General features: G+C 43.1%; 1 protein-coding gene and 1 long non-coding RNA gene across 2 annotated transcripts in view; one reads left to right on the top strand and one right to left on the bottom strand.

The window, feature by feature from the left end:
* Positions 1 to 9,640, bottom strand: part of jarid2b (jumonji and AT-rich interaction domain containing 2b) — a gene marked incomplete at its 5' end in the record, with an annotated part of 78,991 nt that extends 69,351 nt beyond the window's left edge. The window contains one exon of the mRNA XM_079522921.1: positions 9,572 to 9,640. Coding sequence (XP_079379047.1) covers positions 9,572 to 9,640 — 69 coding nt within the window. The remainder of the gene's footprint in view (positions 1 to 9,571) is intronic.
* The window catches only part of LOC306938920, a 366,267-nt gene that overhangs the window by 198,882 nt on the left and 142,385 nt on the right, over positions 1 to 25,000 (top strand). The window lies entirely within an intron of this gene.

Below are 25,000 nucleotides of genomic sequence, written 5' to 3'. Positions count from 1 at the left end.
ACTAAACATGGTGTATGTGGGGTTGTCTTTGTCTGTCTATATGTCTCCCAGTTTTGGTCTGTAGTTGAATTTTGTTTGAATTCTGCTTGAATTTTGTTTGAATTCTGAGTAGGCCTGTGTGTGTGTGTGTGTGTGTGTGTGTGTGTGTGTGTGTGTGTGTGTGTGTGTGTGTGTGTGTGTGTGTGTGTGTGTGTGTGTGTGTGTGTGAGAGAGATACGTGCGAGATCACAGCGCGGTAACTATGTCAAACCACAGCGTTGACTCAACCACACCTTAAACAAACATGAGTGTTTGCAAATGCACAAGCATACAAACACTACACACGCGTACACACGTACACACACGCGCACACACACACACGCACACACACACAGGATGTAAAGTGCGGTATGTGGAAAAAATGAGGTGTTCACATGCATTTTACAAACGTGTCTTCAGAAGAAAAGGCTTACGGGACAGATGTCTTACAGTAAACAATACAATGTAGTGTAATCTGCATAATTAATTCAGCTTGTAAATGTTTTAATTAACATCTTTCCATTATCATTATTTGTCTTTCAACAGACCTACCCGACTACCTGTACCAAATAAATGTTTACATCTGTACAATACAAAGGTAAACCCAAAATACAAAATACGTTTCAATATGACCCACAATTTATTTTCGAAGAAACATACTGTATGGCATATGTGACAAAATTTGACTGAGGGACTGCCATTGGATTTTTTTGAATTTACGTTTTTTTTTCATGTTGACATTGACATATTGGTTGTTCAGTTTGACCCACCAGTTTTATGGCTTATAGAGTATAATGTCTTGCAGAAAACAGCGAGTTGAGAAAACAGGCTTGAAAGGTTCACTTCTGTGGTCTCTAACATTACACCTACAGTAGCTACATGTTTAAGCATTTATTTCATATTTACATGTCGATTTCAGCTCTTATTTCAGACATGCTCTAGTATGTGTCTGTGCTATTAACTCATTTTTTTGGGGGAAAAAAGAAGACGTTTTTCTCCTCTGGTGAAAAGCTGGAATTTGCGCGATGGCAGGTTCTCAGTCAAATCTCGTCACATATACAGTAGCAACAGAACGTTCCGTTTGCAGTATTATGGTGAAATGAATGAGTATGTATTTTAAGTTTCAAAGTACTCACCATTCTCTATGATCGTGCTCTGTAGTTCAATGGTTCTCACCGTGGGGTCCCATGGCGCCGTTACTTAAGGGGCCCTTGAGCGGGTTCCAGGGGTTCCCTCCTCCTGCTAAAGAATTGATAGTTCAGAATCAGACTCAACTTTATGGTCACATCACAGGTTTACAGGTGTAGGCAGTGGCGTGCACAGACATTTAGAGGGGCAGGTGCTCAAGTGAAAAAAGGGCACCTCGTGCAGCGCGTGGAACCGGACGGTTGCGTTAACCCATTCAGGCCTGACCTCAATTTAAAAGAATTCTTCTAAATCCTCCAGTTTTCTGAAATAAATATTTTCACGATTTTTCAAAAATAGCAGACCTACAAGCTCGTAGCGCGCCACTCGGTGCCGCGCTATGAGCTTGTAGATCTGCTATTTTCCAATAGCTAAATTATAACATAATGTTTAAAACACCAAAAGGGATTCCCGCCCAAAATGGGTTAATAGTGTGAGATTTATAGATTTTGGCCTAAATAATATATTAGAAGCTTTTTATAAAATAATTGATCAATGTCACCATGGTCCACATATTGTACAGTGTACACTGTACACAAATAAATAAAATATATTATTTTATTTTTTTCAAAAGGGCACATTGCCAAAAGGGCAAAACTAGCACCCCTAGCACCCCCTAGTGTCTATCTGTGCACGCCACTGGGTGTAGGGATTAGGGAAGTGGGTGAAATGGAGAGGAACCAAATGGAGCCTTTACGGGTCTGTAACTCTGAAAGCGTACAAATGGAAACAAACGTTCCGTTTGCATTTGGTTCCATTTGTACACTTTCTCGAGTTAAATTACCGATGAGGGTTAAAATAAATTGCCTAATAAATAATCGTTGCTGTCGGGAGGAAACCTCATAACTCCATTATTGAGGGTTTTGATTTTTTTTTGGCATAAATCAGTGATATTGAACACCCTTTACGTTTGTGTTGTTTCGAATATATTGAACCAATGGAAAGTAGTGAAAAAGTGCTTTGGACAAAACCTCTTAACTCCATTGGACCCTCAAAATGTCTGCTAAAGCAACTCACTCCACCACCTCTCCCCCTCTCATGGAAGTAACTCTGATGAGGCAGTATTGCTTTGTTTTAAAAACAAATATTATTTATTGTTTTCTTTATTTCCTGAAAAATGTATATTTTTCCATTTCCTGAAAAAACGAACATTTTGGAGTTATGAGGTTTCCTCCCGACAGCAGAGATATCAAACGTGGGTTCCTTGAAAGGAAAAAGGTTGATAATTGCAGTAGAGTAGACCATCCAGTACCATCCAGAGAAGATAACACACGTATGCTTATTCAATCGAGCGGTATTTATTCCTCTTCAAATTTGCACCCGTCCCGTTTCTTTTTTTCTCTCTCTCTCCATGCTTTTCTGCAGACCCTCTCAGACTGCTTATCATACAGATTTATTAAGGAGCTGCGGCAATAAAACCCTACATCACTTTTTAAATTGTTATTATAGACTGCTTGGAGATAGGGGGGGTCAGGTAATGGAGATATTAAACGGCTAATTGAAGTGTAATGTGGCCGGCGGTTTTTTATTTCCATTGTAAAGCGATGATGATGATGAGGACACGTGAGAGCACGGAGCCGGCGAGCATTAAACCAGCTCCATGAATTAATTGGGTTTGGGTGCCTGTGAGTGTGGGCCTGTGTGTGTGTGTGTGTGTGTGTGTGTGTGTGTGTGGGCCTCGCGGCACCGAGTGCCGCGCTACGAGCTTGTAGATCTGCTATTTTTTAATAGCTAAATTATAACATAATACTTAAAACACCAAAAGGGGGTTCCCGCACAGAATGGATTAAGGAGCTGCGGCAATAAAACCCTACATCACTTTTTAAATTGTTATTATAGACTGCTTGGAGATAGGGGGGGTCAGGTAATGGAGATATTAAACGGCTAATTGAAGTGTAATGTGGCCGGCGGTTTTTTATTTCCATTGTAAAGCGATGATGATGATGAGGACACGTGAGAGCACGGAGCCGGCGAGCATTAAACCAGCTCCATGAATTAATTGGGTTTGGGTGCCTGTGAGTGTGGGCCTGTGTGTGTGTGTGTGTGTGTGTGTGTGTGTGTGTGGGCCTGTGTGTGTGTGTGTGTGTGTGTGTGTGTGTGTGTGTGTGCGCGCATCCACATTATGCCGGCAAGTACTTCTATTGTTCCAGTTTTGTGCAGACCCCTCCTGGATCCAATGACAGTGCCCCCCCCCCCCCCCCTCATCCACTCTCTAATCACTGGGATTTGTGACTCATTTCATCATCCTAGGTTTCATACGACGCACACACACACGCGCGCGCGCGCACACACACACACACACACACTCTTCCACCTTCACCCCCGCAGTGTGCCATCCATCATTGTGCCGTCAGCATGAGAGACGAGGAAAGGAGAGAAGAGAGGAAGACAGAAAAGGTATGGGAAGAAAAATAAAGCAGGAGAGAGAGAGAGAGAAAGAGAACCACAGGAGAGGCAATGGGTCCATATTGCTCTTATACCTTGAACTGGGCCTCTCCTAATCTCCTTTGTGTGTGTACGCGTGCGTGCGTGCGTGCGTGCGTGTGTGTGTGTGTGTGTGTGTGTGTGTGTGTGTGTGTGTGCGCCGTGCTTGCGTTGTGCATGATACGTGTGTACACTGGTGGTGTGCGTGCAAGCATAAGCATGCATGCGCGTACATGCATGTCACAGACACAGCAGACACAGCAAGCGAAAGCATGGAAAGCGACCGCTTCCTGGGGTGTGTGTGTGTGTGTGTGTGTGTGTGTGTGTGTGTGTGTGTGTGTGCGCGCACGTGTGCGGTGAGGTGCACCAGAAGCTAAATGTGAAGCTACTATAGAGAAATGTCACATGTAACAAAGTGCAGCAGAGTGCCTGCACGTTTCAGGTTCACTGGGTGCACGGTTGATAGGAGTGAGCGCTTTACTACACTGTAAAATCAGCAGTGTTCATTTAACTCTGAGACCCCTTTTCCACCGGTTTGGGAACCGGTTCAGTTCACAAACAGTTTTTAAGTCCATGAGCCAGACCTCCAAAATTGGAACGTTACTTATGAATTGAGTGGGCAAAACCATTGTTTATAGGATCAATATCAGTAAATGAATATATGATAACCCTTCCACAATAGTAATCATATATATTTGTGCATATTTATTGTAATACAATACATCATTGTCTTCGTGTAAGTAATCAACTGGGGTTAGTTTCATGGTGATAACAATCTAATATTATAGGTATGGTTTTGCACACTCAACAATTCACAATTAACGTTCCAATTTCGGAGCTCATGGAATTAGAACCAAAAAGAACTGAAGCGGTTCCCTCCCGGTGGAAAAGGGGCCTGAGAGAGTAACACATCCTGGTAAGGGTCCGTTTGGTGGTTCCAAATGATCAATCTGGGAGCCCTGGGGGGCGGGTGGTCAGTGGTGGTACACTCTCTGACTCGGAGTTCAATAACAGTCTAGACACGTAGACTGGGCTGGCCGGGATATTGGGAATATGATAATATTCGATTTGATAGCCTGAACCCAATGATAATAATAACGCGTTTAACAAAATGGGACTGCATGAGCGGGGATTGATTCATAGATTGGCCTTTTAACCCATTTTGACCAGGGAACGAGTTTACAAATGGCTTCTAAATCGTGACAATCGTTTTCTGAAAAACACTATGTTTCTGACTCTCTCAAACATTTTCATGTCAAGGACCCCCAAAAAATATATGTAATTGGCTGCCGACCCCCCCCCCCCATCTGAAAATATGTTGTTCCAGCGACGTCCCAGAAGCAAAGATTTGAGTTAAAAACGTATATTCTTTCACGTAAAAACGTGAAAGAATATATATATTCAAAGATTTGAGCAACATTTTCACGATTTAAAAAAAAATAGCAGACCTACAAGCTTGTAGCGCGGCACTCGGTGACGCGCTATGAGCTTGTAGATCTGCTATTTTTCAACAGCTAAAGTACGACATAATGCTTAAAACACCAAAAGGGGTCCCCGGCCAGAATGGGTTAAACGCTAAGGTTTTCACCGCACTTCTTTCATGAACAGAACAGATATTATATACACAGGTTTCTGTCATGAACATTAATTACACTCGTCAAGTGAGCTCAGGTCACCTGGTGGTGCCAAACCACAACCACAATAGTATGAAGAGAACTGTTCTACATTAGAGCTTTTTCAGCTTGGAATATGATCCCTTTAAATCTGAGACAAACCAGAAGCAGATGTTCTTTAAAAAAGAAATTACTTAGACATAAATTGATGAGTCCTTTATAGATGAAGTTTAGTTTTTTTCTATTTTTTGTACCTTATTCTTATTGTATTTTTTAGTGTAAACACTATTTGTTACTATTGGTCGTTGTTGTCTCTGTTAAATGCAGAGCGACTTCACTGTTTTAGCTGATAAATTAGATCTTGTCTGTTGTTTTCAATGATCTGTTTTTATTGTATACATGTTTGTGTGAACCCCAGGAAGACTATAGCGACCACTTTGTGGAAGATAGGCCCTCATTTATCAATCGAGTGTAAAATCTGCCCCAAATTCGAGTGTAGGATTCGTAGTACACCCACGTTGGGTCGGCATTTACAAAGTGATCGCAGACAGCTGTTTCTTCCTTAATTTCGTTCGGACGTTTATAAATGTGACGGCTGAAATCTATCTGGCACGCCCTATGAAATCAAGCCTCGCCCTCGTTTTTGCGACATGAACAACTGCAATACGACCTGGAAACCATGGTTACAGGAAGAAAAAAAGTTTGACTCGCTTGCCTTATGTGCCGGGTACTACTTATATTAAGTTGCCTTGCTGCCCCTGCCCCCCTCCCATACACACACACACAGACGCACGCATGCACGCAACTTGTTGTATCTTAAATAAATAAACCTGCATGAATTAAATAAAGCTGTAGGACTACCCTGTCTGTTTCTCCTCTCGCTTCGCTTCCCTTGCTGCCGGCCTCACCCCCCGCACGCATGCACGCACATATCGCAATTTGTTAGTTGTAGGCCTATATTCAATTATTAAAGTCTTTATTAATTTAATATACAACAAGATATATTAGTGAACGAAAACCTGAACCTGTGAACCATGAATTATATAACAAATAGGCGCGCACACACGCTGCTGTTTTGCAAGGTGCATCTCCTGTCCTGTCTGTCTCTCTATCACTGTGGTCCGTCCGTGACACCGTGACCAATTGACCGTTCGACAGTCTATTTAAATTGCCTCGCTGTCAACTGTCAATTATATGAATATTGCAGGCAAAACCGTAGCCTCATGTGTCACTGGACAGTGGTGGTGGTGGTGGTGGTGGGCTGCAGGCTGGCTTAGCCTATACTATCTCCGATGCGTTCCCACTTGCGCTGGCACGGCACATTTGGCATTCGAGCGACGCGTCGGGTTTATTAAACGAGGAGGAGATTGCACATACTGTAACTCCAAAAAGACATCGGCCTGCTGTAGATTAGGCTACAGTAGGCTACCCATGTTGGGACTCTCCGCGCTGCAGCACGTACTGCACTATACTCTCCAACGTCCCGTCATGGAAATATTTCAGCACAGACAGCCCAAATCCTCGCATGTATGCGCTCATCATGCAAAACACTGTTTAAATGGCTTACGCATCTAACTTGCAACATTGTTTTTAAATGCGCGATTTTAATTGCTTGCTTGTAAAGTTGGAAATCTCCTACTAATTTCATATGACACAAAGACACATCATTAATGTATTCCTTTACTTTTTTTCCCCCTTTTTTTTTTACATTTAGCCCATATACATACCTATACAGTTTTATATAAACATTTTAGGAGTGAATACATATGTTTCGATGCCTGTGAAAGCCTCTCAGCTGGTCAAACAATGCTGCTCCGCTGTTCTACGACAGAAAAACAGGTGAGGACAAAGCGTACGACAGCTCCCGACCAGACGTGGTTTTTGTCTTGGCTCAAGTTCAAAATCAAACGTTGGCGCAAATGATAAATGCCGAAAATTGCGGTAATTTCGGCGTACGCCCATATTTTGGCGTACGCACGGTTGATAAATGAGGGCCAGAATGAGGATCCGAATAAATAAAGAATAAAGGTGGTGAAACGGCGCTAAAGGAAGCCGTTTGTTTGGAAATATTAACCCATTTTGCGCGGGAACCCCTTTTGGTGTTTATAGCATTATGTTATACTTTAGCCATTGAAAAATAGCAGATCTACGAGCTTGTAGATCTGCTATTTTTGAAAAATCGTAAAAATGTGGCGCAAATCTTTGAATATTCTTTCAGAATGAACATTTTTAATTCAAATCTTTGCTTCTGGGGGGGGGGGGGGGGTCCTTGGAGTTGGAACAACATGTTTTCAGATGGGGGTCGGCGGCCAAATTCATATCATTTTTGGAGTCCTTGACATGAAAAATGTTGAGCACCACTAGAAACATAGGTTTTTCAGAAAACTGTCATGATTTAGAAGACATTTGTAGAATCGTCTACAGGTCTAAATGGGACGGTCAGCGGGTGAAATGAGCCGTTAGCCCCAGAGTGCAGTGAGTCAAGAGGTTGTATTGCACTCGGTTCCTTCTGGTACTCATGGAGTAAATTGCTCTGCGACACCTGTGACACACTTTAGTCTCCAGAGCAGCAGTGAACAAGCTCGTTTTTACAACGGATGGAAAAACTCTGTGGAAAAATACATTGATTTATTTGAACTAGACATGTACGTGCCCGTCGGCTACCGGCCTACTTGAGAACGATGCAACTTGGGAACCTAATAATACCCTTTGTCATAGCGCCCGTTTTAACTGTCTGTGTTTTGTGCCCATACTGTATATGGAGATCTCTGTATCTATCTGTCTGTCTGTATCTATCTGTCTGTCTGTCTATGTGCCTGAAGAGTGCCATGGCAAACAATTGGCTGAGGCAGAGGCTGGGAATTGCACAGGTGAGGGGATTTAGGCTGATTAGGCCCACTGGCAGAGCCTGAGCAGAGCCATTTGTGGTGGTTCTGGAGAACCGTGGGTCCGACCGACTCGATACCGGGCACTGCACTCCCTGTGCGGGTGTGGAGCACGTGTGTCGAATGTTCTCGAGTTACGTGCATTACAACCGCACACACACGCACGCACGCAGGCAGGCAGACGTGGCGCATTTATACTAGTAGGATGGATTTAAAGCCACTGTAAAGATGTGGCTAAACTGCTCGATTTATAGACTGCTCCACCAGTATGACGATGTGATGTCACGCGCCGAAAATATCCGATCTACAAGCTCACAACGCGTCGCATAACGACACATTGTGAGCTTGTTAGATCGGCTATTTTGTCAAAATCAGGCTTTCCTAACCAGCTGAGTGCAATTACACAATGATACATTTCTCTGTGCGTATTAACTACAACAATATTCAATGAGAATGAAGCCTTGATAGATATTTCCATAATGTATTGCATGGGAAGCGCTTCATGACATAAATATTCCTGTGTGTAACTGTGTAATGTAAAAGCCATTTCCTCTCACGACAATTACCAACAATGTCCGATTCATTCTTGCGAGAATGAATGTGTCATGTTTAATTTTGAATCGATCACTATAGCTGATCTAGATAGTGTTGAGCACTTGCATCGTGTTCATAATCGTTTCATTTGTATCTCTGAAACCGCACCAGAGTCTGGACGGGTAGAGAAATGTCAAGCCCACAGTTCTCTACAATCTACCCAGTTGCTTTCTCTATTCGAGTCTCCTACTGCAGCAGCTATCAGCCCTTTTTTAATTTTAAAGGACCCTCCAATTCCCCATAAATCTGAGAGCGCACACAAATGGGCACTTTTTAATATCAAGGACCGCCATAACTCTGAGAGTGCACAAAATGTAACAGAACGGACCCATAACGGTCCATTTGGTTCCTAATCCCTAACTATCAATCATTTAGGTGCATGGGGGGGGGGGGGGGGGGGACCCCCTGGAACCCCTTTAACCCATTCTGGGCGGGAACCCCTTTTGGTGTTTTAAACATTGTTATAATTTAGCTATTGAAAAATAGCAGATCTACAAGCTCATACGAGCTTGTAGGTCTGCTATTTTTGAAAAATCGTTAAAATGTGGCGCAAATCATTAAATATATATTTCAGAGCGAACATTTTTAACTAAAATATTTGCTTCTGGGGGGGTCCCTGGAACTACATATTTTTAGATGGGGGTCCGTGGCCCAATAGAGATAATTCTGGGGGTCCATGACATGAAAAAGGTTGAGCACCACTGACATAGAAACATAGGTTTTTCAGAAAAATGTTTTTGAATCGACCTCAGTCCAAAATGGGTTAAGGACCCCTGGGAGTTCCCAGACCCCACTTTGATAAGCACTATTCTGGATGGCTCTGTGAGCTGAACGGCGCGCGATCAAACGTACCCAGCGCTCGTAAATCTGCAGTATAGTAGCATTACCGTGGCTCCAGAACGGAGCAGTAATCTGGCCCATCGTGGATCCACCTGCACGCGGAGCCGTACCAACTACCAAGAGCCTGAGAAGGGCTTTGATCTTGACCTAACATGAGTCCAGGAGCCTCTGGTTAGCATCTGCCAACATCAGGAGAACATCTCGGGGAACAACCAGCCACGCGATCACGCCACAGTCAGTCTACCCAGACCTGGATTCACTAAATTTGCGCACCCCGCCCGGCGGATGCCTGAGTTTTGGGTCTGAATAATACGCCGGTCACGTTTTCAAAGTTTTTTGGAGAGTATCGATGATTTGACAGATTATCGATGATTTGACAGATTTTATATGCAAATGGTTCTAATCTTTTTGAAGAACATGGATTTGATTACGTTTCTCTTTGAGAGTATTTCATTTATTCAGAAGAAACCACTTAATCCCTATTCAGAGATTTACATGAATAGAAGAACCACCAAGCACAAACCTTTGATAACAATTCTTGAATTTCTTTGAAAAAGTTTGCCCATAATGTCATGCACAAAATAGCAATGGCAGGCTGAAATAGGGGCACATCGACTGTATAAATGACAAAACCTATTTCGTAAAAAAAAAAAAACTAATAATGGCCCGCCCCATATATCAGCCAAAGCGTTATCGGTCTGGCTCTAGTGCGTGTGCCTGCAATGTACATATACACGCCTGTGGGTCTTTGTAGTTTGTACTGTACGTGCCTCTTTTGTTTCAAGCCTGCAGAGCACTTCGTGTCCCGCTTGTGTCACAAGCACCGCCAAAACACCTAGTTATCCGCGTCTTTGATAGCTGATCCCACATCTGCCTTTTGATGGTACCTTGTACACGCCTGGCCCCTGAACGACGGAGCCATAGCTGATCCTACATCTGCCTTTTGATGGCACCTTGTACACGCCTGGCCCTGAACGACTGGAGCCAAAGCAGCCTCTATGGACCGGGAGCGCTGAAACCTCTGTGTGTGCGTCTGCCAAAACACTGTCCAAATAATCCCAAATCCCAAACCTCGGCCAGAGTGCATTAAACAGTCTCTTTTATGAGGTGGCATAAATACGCCCCCTGTGGCATTCAGAGGTATAAACGCTGTGGGAACAATGCATGGAGGGGCCTGTTTGTGCAAAACGTTCCGTGGAGGTTTCAGACCTAATGGGACCCCCCCTCCCTGAGAGAGGGGGGGGGGGGGGGCTCCAGGCAGGGATGGGGGACCCCCATGGGGGGGGGGGAGATGTTCACCAAGGTAGTGCAGTTAAGTGTTGAAGCAGAAGCAGCAGCCATTTTAATGATTCAAAATACTTTACTGTGCCAAAAGCTGATCCCAGGGCAGGGTTTTTGTACAACGATTATGGATGTTTGTTGGGTGTTTTGATAAATGGACTACATTTATATAAAAGGTAGTAAGACCGTTCAAATGCACTTTTAATTCGCACTAGGGCTGGGAAATAATCGATATTGTAAATGTATTCAATCAATAAATCAATCCCTATGAAAGGAACATGCAGTCAAAAGTGCATTCATCCTCAAACATCAGTTTACGCTTTAGCTATTGAAAAATAGCAGATCTACAAGCTCGTAGCGCGCCACAAGCTTGTAGGTCTGCTATTTTTGAAAAATCGAAGATCGACTGACATAGAAACATACAGTAGCTTTTTCAGAAAACTGTCATTTTCAAACAGACATTTTTAGAATCTGATCTCAGGTCAAAATGGGTTAAAAGGCAACAGGCCAGGTGAGACAGTGTTGGGACATGGATGACAAGGATGGAACCAAAAGCTCAGGACAGTCAGTCATAGCGCTGGGACACCGTCCGTCCGTCCGTCCGTCCGTCCGTCCGGCCAGCCGGCAGGCAGCCCTGTATGGTGCCGAGGGAGACCCTCCACCGCAGTGGTGGAGGTGGGCTAATCCTAACCAGACCCACCTCGTCTGTCTTCCACCACTGACACCTCGTAACACCGTGTGTACGTGTGCGTGTGTGCGTGCGTGTGCGCGCGTGCGTATTGCTGTAGGAGCTGGAGGGGACTGGTATATACATAATGTTCCAGGAGTCCAAAGGAAGGAGACATTTTCTGCAGAATCTGCAGCCGCTCCCATTTCACCAGCTCAAATGGTGCGTGTGTGTGTGTGTGTGTGTGTGTGTGTGTGTGTGTGTGTGTGTGTGTGTGTGTGTGTGTGTGTGTGTGTGTGTGTGTGTGTGTGTGTGTGTGTGTGCCAGCAGAGTGTGTGTGGGTAGTTGAAACTTCCCACCATATGGGCTGCTCCATCAGGTGACCCAGCGGACTACATTACTGGGTGACAGAGATGTATGGCCAAGCTTCATCCATCTTTAACATCTGCATCGGTGGAAGGAAGGAAGGTGTGTGTGTGTGTGTGTGTGTGTGTGTGTGTGTGTGTGTGTGTGTGTGTCTGGTTGTATGCGTGTGTGGGTGGGTGTGGAGGGGGATCTGTCACTGGAGATGGAGAAGAAGTGAACATCTATGAAACTCATTTCAGCTCATCAAAGTGAACGACATGAAACCCTAGCATTCCTATTCTGGGGCATGCATTCAGCCAAAAATAGCAGATCTATACTTGTAGATCGGTTATATTATATATTATAAGATATTTTGCGTTGAGTGAAAACAGGGACCCAAATGTGTCCAAAATGTGCTGAACCTTATCAAATTTTTTTGTGATGATGGCTATTGCCGTTTTTAGCCCAAGGAGTGTTTTTTTGTGCAAAACTAATTCTTGGAATGGATTCATAATCATGAAAAACCCCTAGTTTGACACGTCACATGCTCACATGCTACCCCTTTTGGTTTATGTCATACTTTAGCTATTGAAAAATAGCAGATCTACAAGCTCATAGCGCGCCACCGAGTGGCGCGCTACGAGCTTGTAGATCTGCTATTTTTGAAAAATCAAAGAACGACTGACATAGAAACATAGCTTTTTCAGAAAACTGTCATTTTCAAACAGACATTTTTAGAATCTGATCTCAGGTCAAAATGGGTTAAAGCATAATGAAGTGGATTCATGAATGTATGTAGGCTATATAGACAATGTTTTAGGCCAATAAAAAAAACGATATACCAAATTTCCCACTACACACCCCCCCTGCTGCCAGACTAACACTTCATCAGTGTCCATACCGTATTAGGTGGGGTTGGCAACTACCCCCACAAAAAAACATGCAGTAATCCTGGTCTCTATACTGCCTCTCCCTGGTCAGCCGGGGCGCCTGATGGAGGGGAAAGGAACTGGTCGGAATAACGTGTTCCTTCCACGCGCTACGTCCTATTGGGGGATAAGAAGCGGCCTGCTCACTCCTCATGCATTAAAGGAAGCATGAGCTCAGTTCCGGGCTCTCCCCAGGTTGGCAGAGGGGAGAGTAGTGCCCAGGATTACAGCTTAGCGAAAGCTTTTACCCACATTAGCCGTGTTTTAATGAGCATATTTGTTGCACTGACCAGTTTTGTCACTTTTTTTTTCTTTTCTTTTTGGGACAAGCGTATACTGACTAATTCAACTCCCCACAAAGCAGCTTTCTTGTCATTATTCTCTTCTCTCCCCCACACTTTACAGCACCACACATAATTACACAGTGAAAATCCATAGTGTATATGGAACTCTACCCTTACATGTCTGTTTTAAGAGTAAAAATCGCACCCGTGTGAACTGAGTGGTGCAACTCCGTGTGGGGGTCACCGGTGGGTCACTGGAACTTCCAGACCCACAGGAACGTGCCCAGGGTGCCGGCCCGGTTCCAGCGAGCCGCCCCACGTCCAAAGCGGTCGAGAAATGACAGAGTTACTGTGTGGGGGAATTAGCATTTAGCAGACCTCTCTCTCTGTAATTAGCAGGCAACAGTGCAACACTATCTCTCTCTCTCCGTTTCTAGCACAACAGCGCCACTTTTGCCCCTACTGGTACTCTAAACATAGTGACATAGAGTATAGGTTTGGACATAGGGACATACCTGTAGCTGTGGACATAGGGACATAGGTTGGGACATAGGGACATTGCTGTTCCTTGGAGTGGTTGCACCACTCAAAAATAACACTACAGTCTTCAATACCCATCATGTGGTTGAGAGACATACTGCGTGTCATAAATTGGTAGCTTCTGTATATCTAGCCTGGGACGTTCGTTCACCAAAAGAAAGTAGATCTGACCGGCTATTTCTTTTGTTAAGAGATTTGGTGTAGAGTGAAAAAAAAACTCAGTTCCGTTTTACTAAGTATAGAGGGTTTAACCCATTTAGGCGTGACGTCGAAATAAAAAAAAATCCTGACAGTTTTCTGAAATACCTATGTTTCTATATCAGTGGTGCTCAATATTTCATGTCAAGGTCCCCGAAAAATTATATGTAATTTGCCACCGACCACCATCTGAAAATAAGTTGTTCCAGGAACACCCCGGATGCAAAGATTTGAGTTAAAAACGTTCGCTGTGAAATAATTTACACTTCAAAGATTTGTGCCACATTTTCACGATTTTTCAAAAAATAGCAGATCTAGGAGGAGAGCAGTGTTGGCGTTTCTGTGAAGGGTGGAGGAGAGCAGTGTTGGCGTTTCTGTGAAGGGTGGAGGAGAGCAGTGTTGGCGTTTCTGTGAAGGGTGGAGGAGAGCAGTGTTGGCGTTTCTGTGAAGGGTGGAGGAGAGCAGTGTTGGCGTTTCTGTGAAGGGTGGAGGAGAGCAGTGTTGGCGTTTCTGTGAAGGGTGGAGGAGAGCAGTGTTGGCGTTTGTCGACTAAAACTATGACGAAAAAATAGTTCGTCGGCTTACCTTTTTTTCACTGACGAAAACTAAATGAAAACTATAAGCTGTGGTGACTAAAACTAAGACTACATATAGACAATTTCGTCACGAAATATAAACTAGACTAAAATGTTAGGAAGGGACTAGTCGAACAAACAGGAAGGTAGGAGCGCACACCAGCAGTGGGGAGGTGCTGACCGCGGGAGATAACACTTTGACTGAGAAAGGAGAGAGGCCGCACAGCTCGTAGTCACGATGCCAACAAGTTTTTATTTTTCCAACGTTTCGGCAACAAGTTGCCTTCTTCAGGGAATGACATACAAGGAGTTACACCAGATATTTATAAAGATTGGGACAAGGGATCAGGGAGTGTCCTCAATCAGGCCAACACCCGAAGTGGGTGATTGGTTGCTGGCAACAATAACTTTATTTGTACATCATATATAGAACAATATGCAAAATAAAAGGAAGGGACTAGTGGACAAGAGATCCAATATAAGTAATTTTACACTTTGTTGAATGCTGAATATAGCCGATCTACAAGCTCACAACGTGTCGCGCTGCGACGCGTTGTGGACTTGTAGATCGGCTTTTTTCAGCGAGTGTAAAATCAGCCATTACGACGGCATCAAGGCCCGCCAAAAAAAACAACATTTCAGTCGACTAAATCAACTGTAGATTTAGTCGACTAAAACATTCCAGTAAGACATTCCAGGTGACTAAAATATGACTAAAACTAAATGAGGTTTTATTCCAAAGACTATATGACTAAAACTAAAATAGAAATGTTGCTGCCAAAAAACAACACTGAAGGAGAGGAGGAGGGCATTGGGGGGATTTTTTAAAGTCGGGGAGGACATTAAGGGTGGGAGGATCAACATGTGGAAGGGAAGCAAAGAAAGGGGTGAGGGAGGGAGGAGTGTATAGGAAAGAGAAAAGAGGGGTTTTTTTGGGGTGGGGGGGGTGTTGAACAATGCCGGAGTCGTCCATCTCTCTCTCTTTCAGCGGAGAATCCTGGGTCAGCTTCTGTTTGGTTTGTCAGAAGCTGTGATATAACCTCCCCAAGGGGTGAAGGAACAGACGCTGAGACTGCTGTTTCAGTCACAATGGCACCAACACATTATCCACTCCCCAACTCCCTCCTAAACATCTCTCTGTAGTCACTACTCACCCTCCAGGGCTGCAACTAGCCATTATCCTCTCATAGATTATGATTTAGTGAGTGTTTGTTTTTTTCATATAGTTAATCTTAATCAACAGATTAAAAAGATTGTTTTGTTTTGTTTTGTTTAATTAAGAACGTGGCCTCTACATTATGCTTTGTTTACTTTGTCCAGCTCAGTGTGTTGCATCGCTCAGTGTGTTGCATCGCCAACGCTTTGTGAGCTTGTAGATCGGGCCATTTTTCCCCCGTATTTTGGAAAATCGATTATTTAATTCAAATCGACACTTTCAAGATAATTGATTAAATCAACAATTACCCTTACTCCTGTCTGCTGCGTCTCTCCACTCTAAAAGACTCGCAATTGTACACGCACACCCACAACATGACGTGGCACACACACACACACACACACACACACACACACACACACACACACACACACACACACACACACACACACACACACACACACACACACACACACACACACACACACACACACACACACACACACACACACACACACACACACACACACACACACACACACACACACACATGTAAACTGTATACCAAGGAATAGAGTTCCAGGCTTAGAGTATATACAGCACCGGATTTCTCCTCCCATCCACTTGCATTAAGCTGCTCAAAAGCGCATGAGGCGATTTCACTCCTCCTTCCGGCCGGGTAGGAACAGAGTGCATTCTGGGATGGATTGGACCTAAACACATGAACGTGCTGCCGTTGACTATCATTGCACGCGTTCACGTATGAAACAGCGTTCGCGTGTCATCAAGAATGCGCAATGATAGTCAACGGACCAGGGCGTTCATGTGTTTGGGTCAAAACTGCAATACAAAACTCGTCCACTATGTCCATTTCGCCTCAGGGTTTCCTCCGGGTGCCGTCTCTATTAATATATACTCTAAGGTTCCAGGTGACTAAAATATACCCGGATTCTGAGGGGCTCTGCATTCACGGGCGCCCCTGTTGACCTGGAATCAAATTTCACCAGAACTTTGTCCGTGTCTCTCCAAATCGTCTAGTCTCCCATTTCACCCCCCACCCCATCCCGAGAACAAGAATGAAACACTTAGGGAGAGTGAACTGTTCCCTAAAGTTAATTTCTAGAAAAAAAGTATTGATTTACCCAAAATGTTTTAGTCTCTAAATATCGAAGTTATTCACCTCCCAACCAGTGTTGTTTTTGGCAGCTAATTTTGATTTTAGTTTTAGTCGTATAGTCTCTTGAATAGTTTTCGTTTAGTTTTAGTAAAATTCCAGTCACCTGGAATGTTTTAGTGTTAGTCTAGTCTTAGTCGACTAAAATCTACAGTTGATTTAGTCGAACAAAATGTGTTTTGGCGGGCCTGATGCCGTGGTAATGATTGATTTTACACTTGCTGAAAATAGCCGATCTACAAGCTCACAACGCGTCGCAGCTTGTAGATCTGCTATTTTCAGCATGCGACCAAGTGTAAAATGACTTATACTGGATCTCTTGTCCACTAGTCCCTTCCTAACAGTTTAGTCTACTTTTTATGTTGACGAAATTGTCAGTATATTTAGTCTTAGTTTTAGTCATCATGGCTTAGTTTTCATTCAGTTTCCGTTTATAGTTTTCGTCAGTGACAAAACATTTTTCGTCTTAGTTTTAGTCGACGAAATCAACACTGCAAGAGCTCTGGTTGGCAAAGACAGAATCATTGTTTTGAATCACTTCTTAAATGTTACAGGTCCTTTTTTCCACATTGCTGTTGTATTTACACCTGTTTCTATAAGTGTTATGTATTTACACCTGTTTCTATAAGTGTTATGTATTTACACCTGTTTCTATAAGTGTTATGTATTTACACCTGTTTCTATAAGTGTTATGTATTTACACCTGTTTCTATAAGTGTTATGTATTTACACCTGTTTCTAGAAGTGTTATGTATTTACACCTGTTTCTATAAGTGTTATGTATTTACACCTGTTTCTATAAGTGTTATGTATTTACACCTGTTTCTATAAGTGTTATGTATTTACACCTGTTTCTATAAGTGTTGTGTATTTACACCTGTTTCTATAAGTGTTGTGTATTTACACCTTTCTATAAGTGTTATGTATTTACACCTGTTTCTAGAAGTGTTATTTATTTACACCTGTTTCTATAAGTGTTATGTATTTACACCTGTTTCTATAAGTGTTATGTATTTACACCTGTTTCTAGAAGTGTTATGTATTTACACCTGTTTCTATAAGTGTTATGTATTTACACCTGTTTCTATAAGTGTTATGTATTTACACCTGTTTCTATAAGTGTTATGTATTTACACCTGTTTCTATAAGTGTTGTGTATTTACACCTGTTTCTATAAGTGTTGTGTATTTACACCTTTCTATAAGTGTTATGTATTTACACCTGTTTCTAGAAGTGATATTTATTTACACCTGTTTCTATAAGTGTTATGTATTTACACCTGTTTCTATAAGTGTTATGTATTTACACCTGTTTCTAGAAGTGTTATTTATTTACACCTGTTTCTATAAGTGTTATGTATTTACACCTGTTTCTATAAGTGTTATGTATTTACACCTGTTTCTATAAGTGTTATGTATTTACACCTGTTTCTATAAGTGTTATGTATTTACACCTGTTTCTATAAGTGTTATGTATTTACACCTGTTTCTATAAGTGTTGTGTATTTACACCTGTTTCTATAAGTGTTGTGTATTTACACCTTTCTATAAGTGTTATGTATTTACACCTGTTTCTAGAAGTGTTATTTATTTACACCTGTTTCTATAAGTGTTATGTATTTACACCTGTTTCTATAAGTGTTATGTATTTACACCTGTTTCTAGAAGTGTTATTTATTTACACATGCCTTATTTATGCCTCAGTTTGAACATGAATTGTTCCAACTATATTTATTATTATTGTGTAAAAGTATGTTTTTGGAGATGTTTAAGTATTTTGTGGTAAATGCGCTGAAGTGAAAAGTAATCTTCCCAAACCAATCAGAAAACTGACCCTAACCATCCACATGAAACTCTGCCTCTTTATCTCCTGCGCACACACGCACGCGCACACACGCACACACACGCGCACACACACACGCACGCACACACACTCCAACCCCCCCCCACCCCCACCCCCCCGGCAAACAAAGAGAGGGGCAGTGAAGGATAGAACCAAAGAAAGAGAGAAGAAGAAAAATGCACGCTTGACTAATTCCTGTATTCACACAGTGTGGTTCTAACCCCTCCCCCCGGCTTTCAAAGTGTGTGTGTGCGACGTGTGCGTGAGTGTGTGTGAGAGTGTGTGTGTGAGCGTGCTCGTGTGCGTGTATGTGCATAAAACTTTTTTTCCGCCAATAATGTTATATCATTTTTTATGTCTGTTTATATGTGTCCAGCACACACACACACGCGCGCGCGCACACTCGCACGCGCATACGCACACACACACACACTTTGAAAGCCGTGCAGAGGGGAGGGGAAGAACCACAGTGTGTGAATACATCCACAACATACACACTTGTGTGTGTGCGCGCGCACATACACACTTGTGTGTGTGTGTGTGTGTGTGTGTGTGTGTGTGTGTGTGTGTGTGTGTGTGTCTGTGTGGGTGCACAGTCACACACGCGTGTATATTGTGCGTGTGTGCGTGCACGTATGAGTGTGTCCATTGTTTATGGAGTGGGCTCTGGACTGTGTTAGATTGATGTTGTGTTGGTTGGTGTGGGATGTGCTCGGAACTCCACACCGCTCACACACACACTGTTATAGTCAGAAGAAAGACTAGTTTTAGTCACATTTTAGTCACCCGGAATGTTTTAGTGTTTAGTCTAGTTTTAGTCGACTAAATATAAGATTTTAGTCGACTAAATATAAGATTTTAGTCGACTAAATATAAGATTTTAGTCGACTAAATATAAGATTTTAGTCGACTAAATATAAGATTTTAGTCGACTAAATCTACGGTTGATTTAGTCGACTAAAATGTATTTCGGCGGGGCCTTGATGCCGTCGCAGTGAGCCGTTTTTAGACTTGCTGAAAATAGCCGATCTACGCTGGGGCTGCGGTAGCCTGGCTAATAAGCCAGACTAATATCACACAACACTGTCGCGGTATATCAGTCTGGGCTGGCTCCACTTGGATTTCATTTCCCGGGGAACATTTTCTCTTTGACGCAATTGGTCAGAGCTACTGTCAGTCAAAGGTCTCAAGCATTGAACGTCACTGTACCAAAGCCCGCCCATATTGCATACCGTGTCCCGATTGGTCCGACCTGTTCTCGATTGTAGGAAAGAGGCGTGCTACTGAGCCTCGCCAGACCGAAATCCGCTGGTAGGCAACTTTTTTTTGCCAACGGCTGATTCGGTCTGGTTTATTAACCAGGCTAGGGCTGCGGCGCGTTGTGAGCTTGTAGATCGGCTATTTTCAGCATGCAACCAAGTGTAAAATGACTTATATTATGTTGAATAGAGGAAGGAAGCGCTGCTTTGTTGTGAACGGAATACAGGTGCTCGTTGGCGAGGGTCCAAACATGAAGATTAAAAAAGGGGTCCAAGGCACTCTGTTTAGACCCGAGTTAAAAACATTCACTTTGATATTCAAAGATTTGCGCCACATTTTTACGATTTTTCAAAAATAGCAGACTTACAAGCTCGTAGCGCGCCACTCGGTGGCGCGCTATGAGCTTGTAGATCTGCTATTTTTCAATAGCTAAATTATAACATAATGTTTAAAACACCAAAAGGGGTTCCCGCCCAGGCTTGTAGCCCAAACACGCTGGTCCTCCCTTTTTAATGATCTTTGTTCCAGTGAAGTGAAAAAGCCTTTATTTTATGGCATGGCAGAGTGGCTTGGACCCCTTTTTTATCTTCATGTAAAATGACTTATACTGGATCTCTTGTCCACTAGTAGTCCCTTCCTAACATTTTAGTCTAGTTTGTATTCGTTGACGGACAGACAGATGAGACAGATTTGGTGCAGAGGGAGACAAGCGCAGACAGCAGCAGTACAGAGCCAACTAACTCAGGTCTGTTTTGCGAAGTATCAAAGGGTTTAAGTGGTTGAGATTGTTCACCATGGTACGCCCCCCCTCCGTTTGATTCGTTGCCAGGCAACAGCTACAACTAGCATGGTGGCTAACAGACTTCCGCTCGGGGTTTAGCTGGTGTTAAATGAAGCTACACGTATTAAACCACAAAGGTCCCTCTGTGTAATTACAGTCCCACGAGAAGAGGGTTAAAGACAACGTAACACATCTGGGCAACTCTCACTTCATTTCAGATAAATTAGCGAATTAAACGGCCTTCCTTGATTGCTAATTAATGCTGTCATGTTATCAACTAATTACCCAAGAGGGTAGCATAAACCATTATGTTCGGCTGAAGCTGCTTGGGGGTTTTGTTCAACTTTGTCATGTTCAACATATGTTGAACATCAACAAACAGCGGAACAAAGGGTAAATATAGGTAGTTTGGGGATATATACGTTTTGTTATCATTTTCATGCCTGGCATATTTTGAAGGGATATCGACCTATAAACTGAGCAGTAATGAGCCTTACTGTTTCTCAATAGACCAGAGCATAATCTTGACTAGTCCACGCGAGAACGAGTCGTTCTCAAACATTTTCATGTCAAGGACCCCCAAGATTATATGTAGTTGTCCGTCGAGCTCCATCTCAGAATATGTAGTTCCAGGGACCTCCTCATAAGCAAAGATTTGAGTTAAAAACGTTGGCTCTGAAAGAATATATATTCAAAGATTTGCACTACATTTTCACGATTTTTCAAAAATAGCAGACCTACAAGCTCATAGCACGGCACTCGGTGCCGCGGTATGAACTTGTAGATCTGCTATTTTTCAATAGCTAAACGTATAACATCATGCTTAAAACACCAAAAGGGGTTCCCGCCCTGAATGGTTAAGGCCTGCATTTTTATGATTTATGAATGACATTAAAAGTTATTTACATTACTTTTTCAAAACACTTTCCCATGACTTTTCCAGGTTTTCCATGACTGCATAAACCCTGTGTTTCCAGTTCACCGTGTTATAATTAATAGTATATAATAAATAATAGTCACTGGTTTTGTCTTGTGTTGACCCCTATAACACACCAAAGTCACACACACCAGGTATGTACGTGACAATAACAGCAGTGATAATAAGAAATTATTAAAGTTGAGAGGGAGAATAAACTAGTAGATAGAACTAGGGTATCCCTGCTGTGTGTGTGTGTGTGTGTGTGTGTGTGTGTGTGTGTTTGTTTCATTAGCAGGGTCATTACGTAATGACAGAAATATCCAGGATAAAGTAAGCCTGGCTTTGAGATGATAATACAACACGTGCACACACGGACGCACGCACACACACACACGCACGCACGCACGCACGCACGCACGCACGCACGCACGCACGCACGCACAAGTTTCTCCATCATAACACTGAAGTGCTTCCACAAGGCCATATCCTGGCTTCAAAAGGGAAGACGGCGATAGCCTGTGGTGCTATAGAAAATACGCTTTCAATTTTACAACTGTTGACCCCGACGGCAAGTACAGAATTAATATAGTTTGAATTATATCTTTAATTTCCCCAGACTGCGTGTGCACTGTTTTCAAATAGCGAGGCCAGGTAAGAGGCTTTTCCCCTAAGTGAATGATGGATGGAGTAATTTTGAAAGGATAAGTCTTTACTACTGCGCGACATCTAAAACATCTTTGTTTCCAGAGAGGAAAGGAAAATTATACCGCTTAGAGTCAGCCCACCGACCATTTTACATTAAGTTGTTCAGTCCACCCTAACTAAATTCATGTTCTCGGTTTCAGCATTTTGAAAGTGAACTTTACACTAGTAAAACATGCTCCTCCAAGTCTTGTTTTATACACGTGGGGAATGGATGTGCCTTCAATTGAAGGTCAACGGATTTTAGCAATAAACTCCTTACCGTGTGTCAGTGTTGATTTCGTCGACAAAAACTAAGACGAAACACTGACGAAAACTAAATGGAAACTAAATTCAAACTAAGCTATGATGGCTAAAACTAAGACTAAATATATTGACACATCCGTCATCAAATAAAAACTAAAATGTTAGGAAGGGACTAGTGGACAAGAGATCCAGTATAAGTCATTTTACACTTGGTTTGCATGCTGAAAGTAGCAGATCTACAAGCTCACGACGCTGTGAGCTTGTAGATCGGCAATCTTCAGCAAGTGTAAAATCTGTCATTACAACGGCATCAAGGCCCGCCAAAATACATTTTAGTCGACTAAATCAACTGTAGATTTAGTCGACTAAAATCGCATGACATTTAGTCGGCTGGTATGTGACTTTGGGGCTGGTATGCGACTTTGGGTGTGGTCCCTCCCTTCTATTGACTGACACCAGGTACAATATGGTCTACTGTAAGATGACGGTAGATAAACACCTGATGTGACACACAGGGCCTCATAGCTCAGTGGTTAGAGCACTGGTCTTGTAAACCAGGGGTCGCGAGTTCAATTCTCGCTGAGGCCTATCAGCCTTTTAACCAGAGTTGATAAAAGCTCCACACCACACACACACACACAGCTTCATATCCTTTATCTTCTATCTTACACTGCATTCTCTCAGCTCCAGAGGCAAGCGTTGGTTATTATAACCAACACTTGTTCGAGTGTTGTCATTGTCAATGACCTAAAAGAAAACCTGGAAACATAATATTCATACAGGAAACACATTGTATTTTCATTGTGAAACAACTGTAGTAGACCAACACTAAAACATTCCAGGTGACTAAAATGTGACTCAAACTACATGAAAACTATTCAAAAGACTATGACTAAAACTAAAATCTAATTTTGCTGCCAAAAACAACACTGGTGCACTGCATACAAGTTTTAGCGAAGATGAACAGAGCCTGTCCAAACTAAGCTAAACTAGAAAAAGTGCCCTTCTGGGCACAGGTCTCCACCAGGAGGAGAGGAGTGTGTGTGATGTTTGGCAAAATGTTTAGGAGTAATATAATCATGTTTTGTGTGTGTGCGTGTGTGTGTGTGTGTGTGTGTGTGTGTGTGTGTGTGTGTGTGTGTGTGTGTGTGTGTGTGTGTGTGTGTGTGTGTGGGGTGGGGGGGGGGGGGGGGGGGGGGGGTGTGTGTGTGTGTGTGAGACACGACTTGGCCTGTTGTAGCGCCACCATGAGGCTGATTTGAAAACTGTCAAGTGGCATTTCTTCCTCAGCCTAGTGGGAATATGCATGCACAGTTTCACCGCAATCGGACGCTGCATTGAGTAGTTGTGGCGATTTGTACAAAACGGGCACAAAGCGGGCTACTCCTGAAAAGTTTAGAAGCCAATCGTAGGCAATGAAGGTGGATTATGAGAAATCAAACAAACCCGTCTTGATCACATGACTATGGAGAGCATGTGTACCGATTTGCGTGATATTTGGATAACATCTGAAGGAGTAATATTAGAAAATGTGTTTTACATATGTCGGCCTCCTGGTGGCGCTATAAAGAGCAGATGTGAAAAATTCCAGGCAAAGGTTTTTCCTTGGCCTCTAGGGAGTTGGCCACAAATCCGTGCAGTTGGAGGTAAAAACTCTTTTCAGCCAGTTATAGCGCCACCATGAGGCTGAGTTGAAAATGTTCACGTGGCATTTCTTCCTCGGCCTAGTTGGAATGTGCGTGTTGTGTGCATTTTGTTTGAAACTGAGCACTCCTGCGAACTTTGGAAGCCAATCTTAGCCAATCAGGATGGAGTCTGAGAAATCTGAAAGACCCGTTTCGTTGAATGGCTCTAGAGAGACTGTGTACCAATTTGCGTGATGTTTGGACAAAATCTGTAGGTGTACTGTCCAAAAGCTTGTTTTGCACAAAGTGGCCTCTGCCCTATAACAGGCCGTTCTGGAAATTTTGGGGCAGAGGTTCATCGTTGGCATCCAGGGAGTGTGTGTGCAAAATTTGGCATCGACCGGATTAACGGTGCCGGAGATTAGCTGTTCACAGACGGACGGACACACGGACGGACGGACAGACACACGGACGGACACACGGACGGACACACGGACGGACACACGGACGGACGGACGGAGTGCAAAACATACTCTCTCCCCATGCCTTCGGCCTGGTGGAGACAATGAACCTGTGCTTTTCATCATCTGGCTGATGGAATAAAAACAGACTTTGCACATGAGTGCTGACCAGAGAAGATCAACCAGTGTTATGTTAAACCACTGTGTTGCAGATTTGGTTTGTTTCTCGACCCTTACTTGTATCCCTCCTGTGTTTCATTATTGCCGCTACGACGCCTCAACATCCCTGCGAGTACCAATAAAGGTCTTATCTCATCTTATTTTACTTGGAAGGGCATGAGGCTGAAAACTAACTCCTTTAAGTTGGCTTGCAAAGTTGCGATATAGCCTGCCGTCACTAGAGGACACAAAATGAGTTAAGCTAGGCTCACCTCCCTTTCACGAGTGCCTTACCTG

The sequence above is a fragment of the Electrona antarctica genome (assembly GCF_951216825.1).
Source record: "Electrona antarctica genome assembly, chromosome: 15".
NCBI lineage: Eukaryota > Metazoa > Chordata > Actinopteri > Myctophiformes > Myctophidae > Electrona > Electrona antarctica.
Note: the sequence above shows the minus strand (reverse complement) of the source record. Positions and strands in the feature narration are given on the sequence as shown.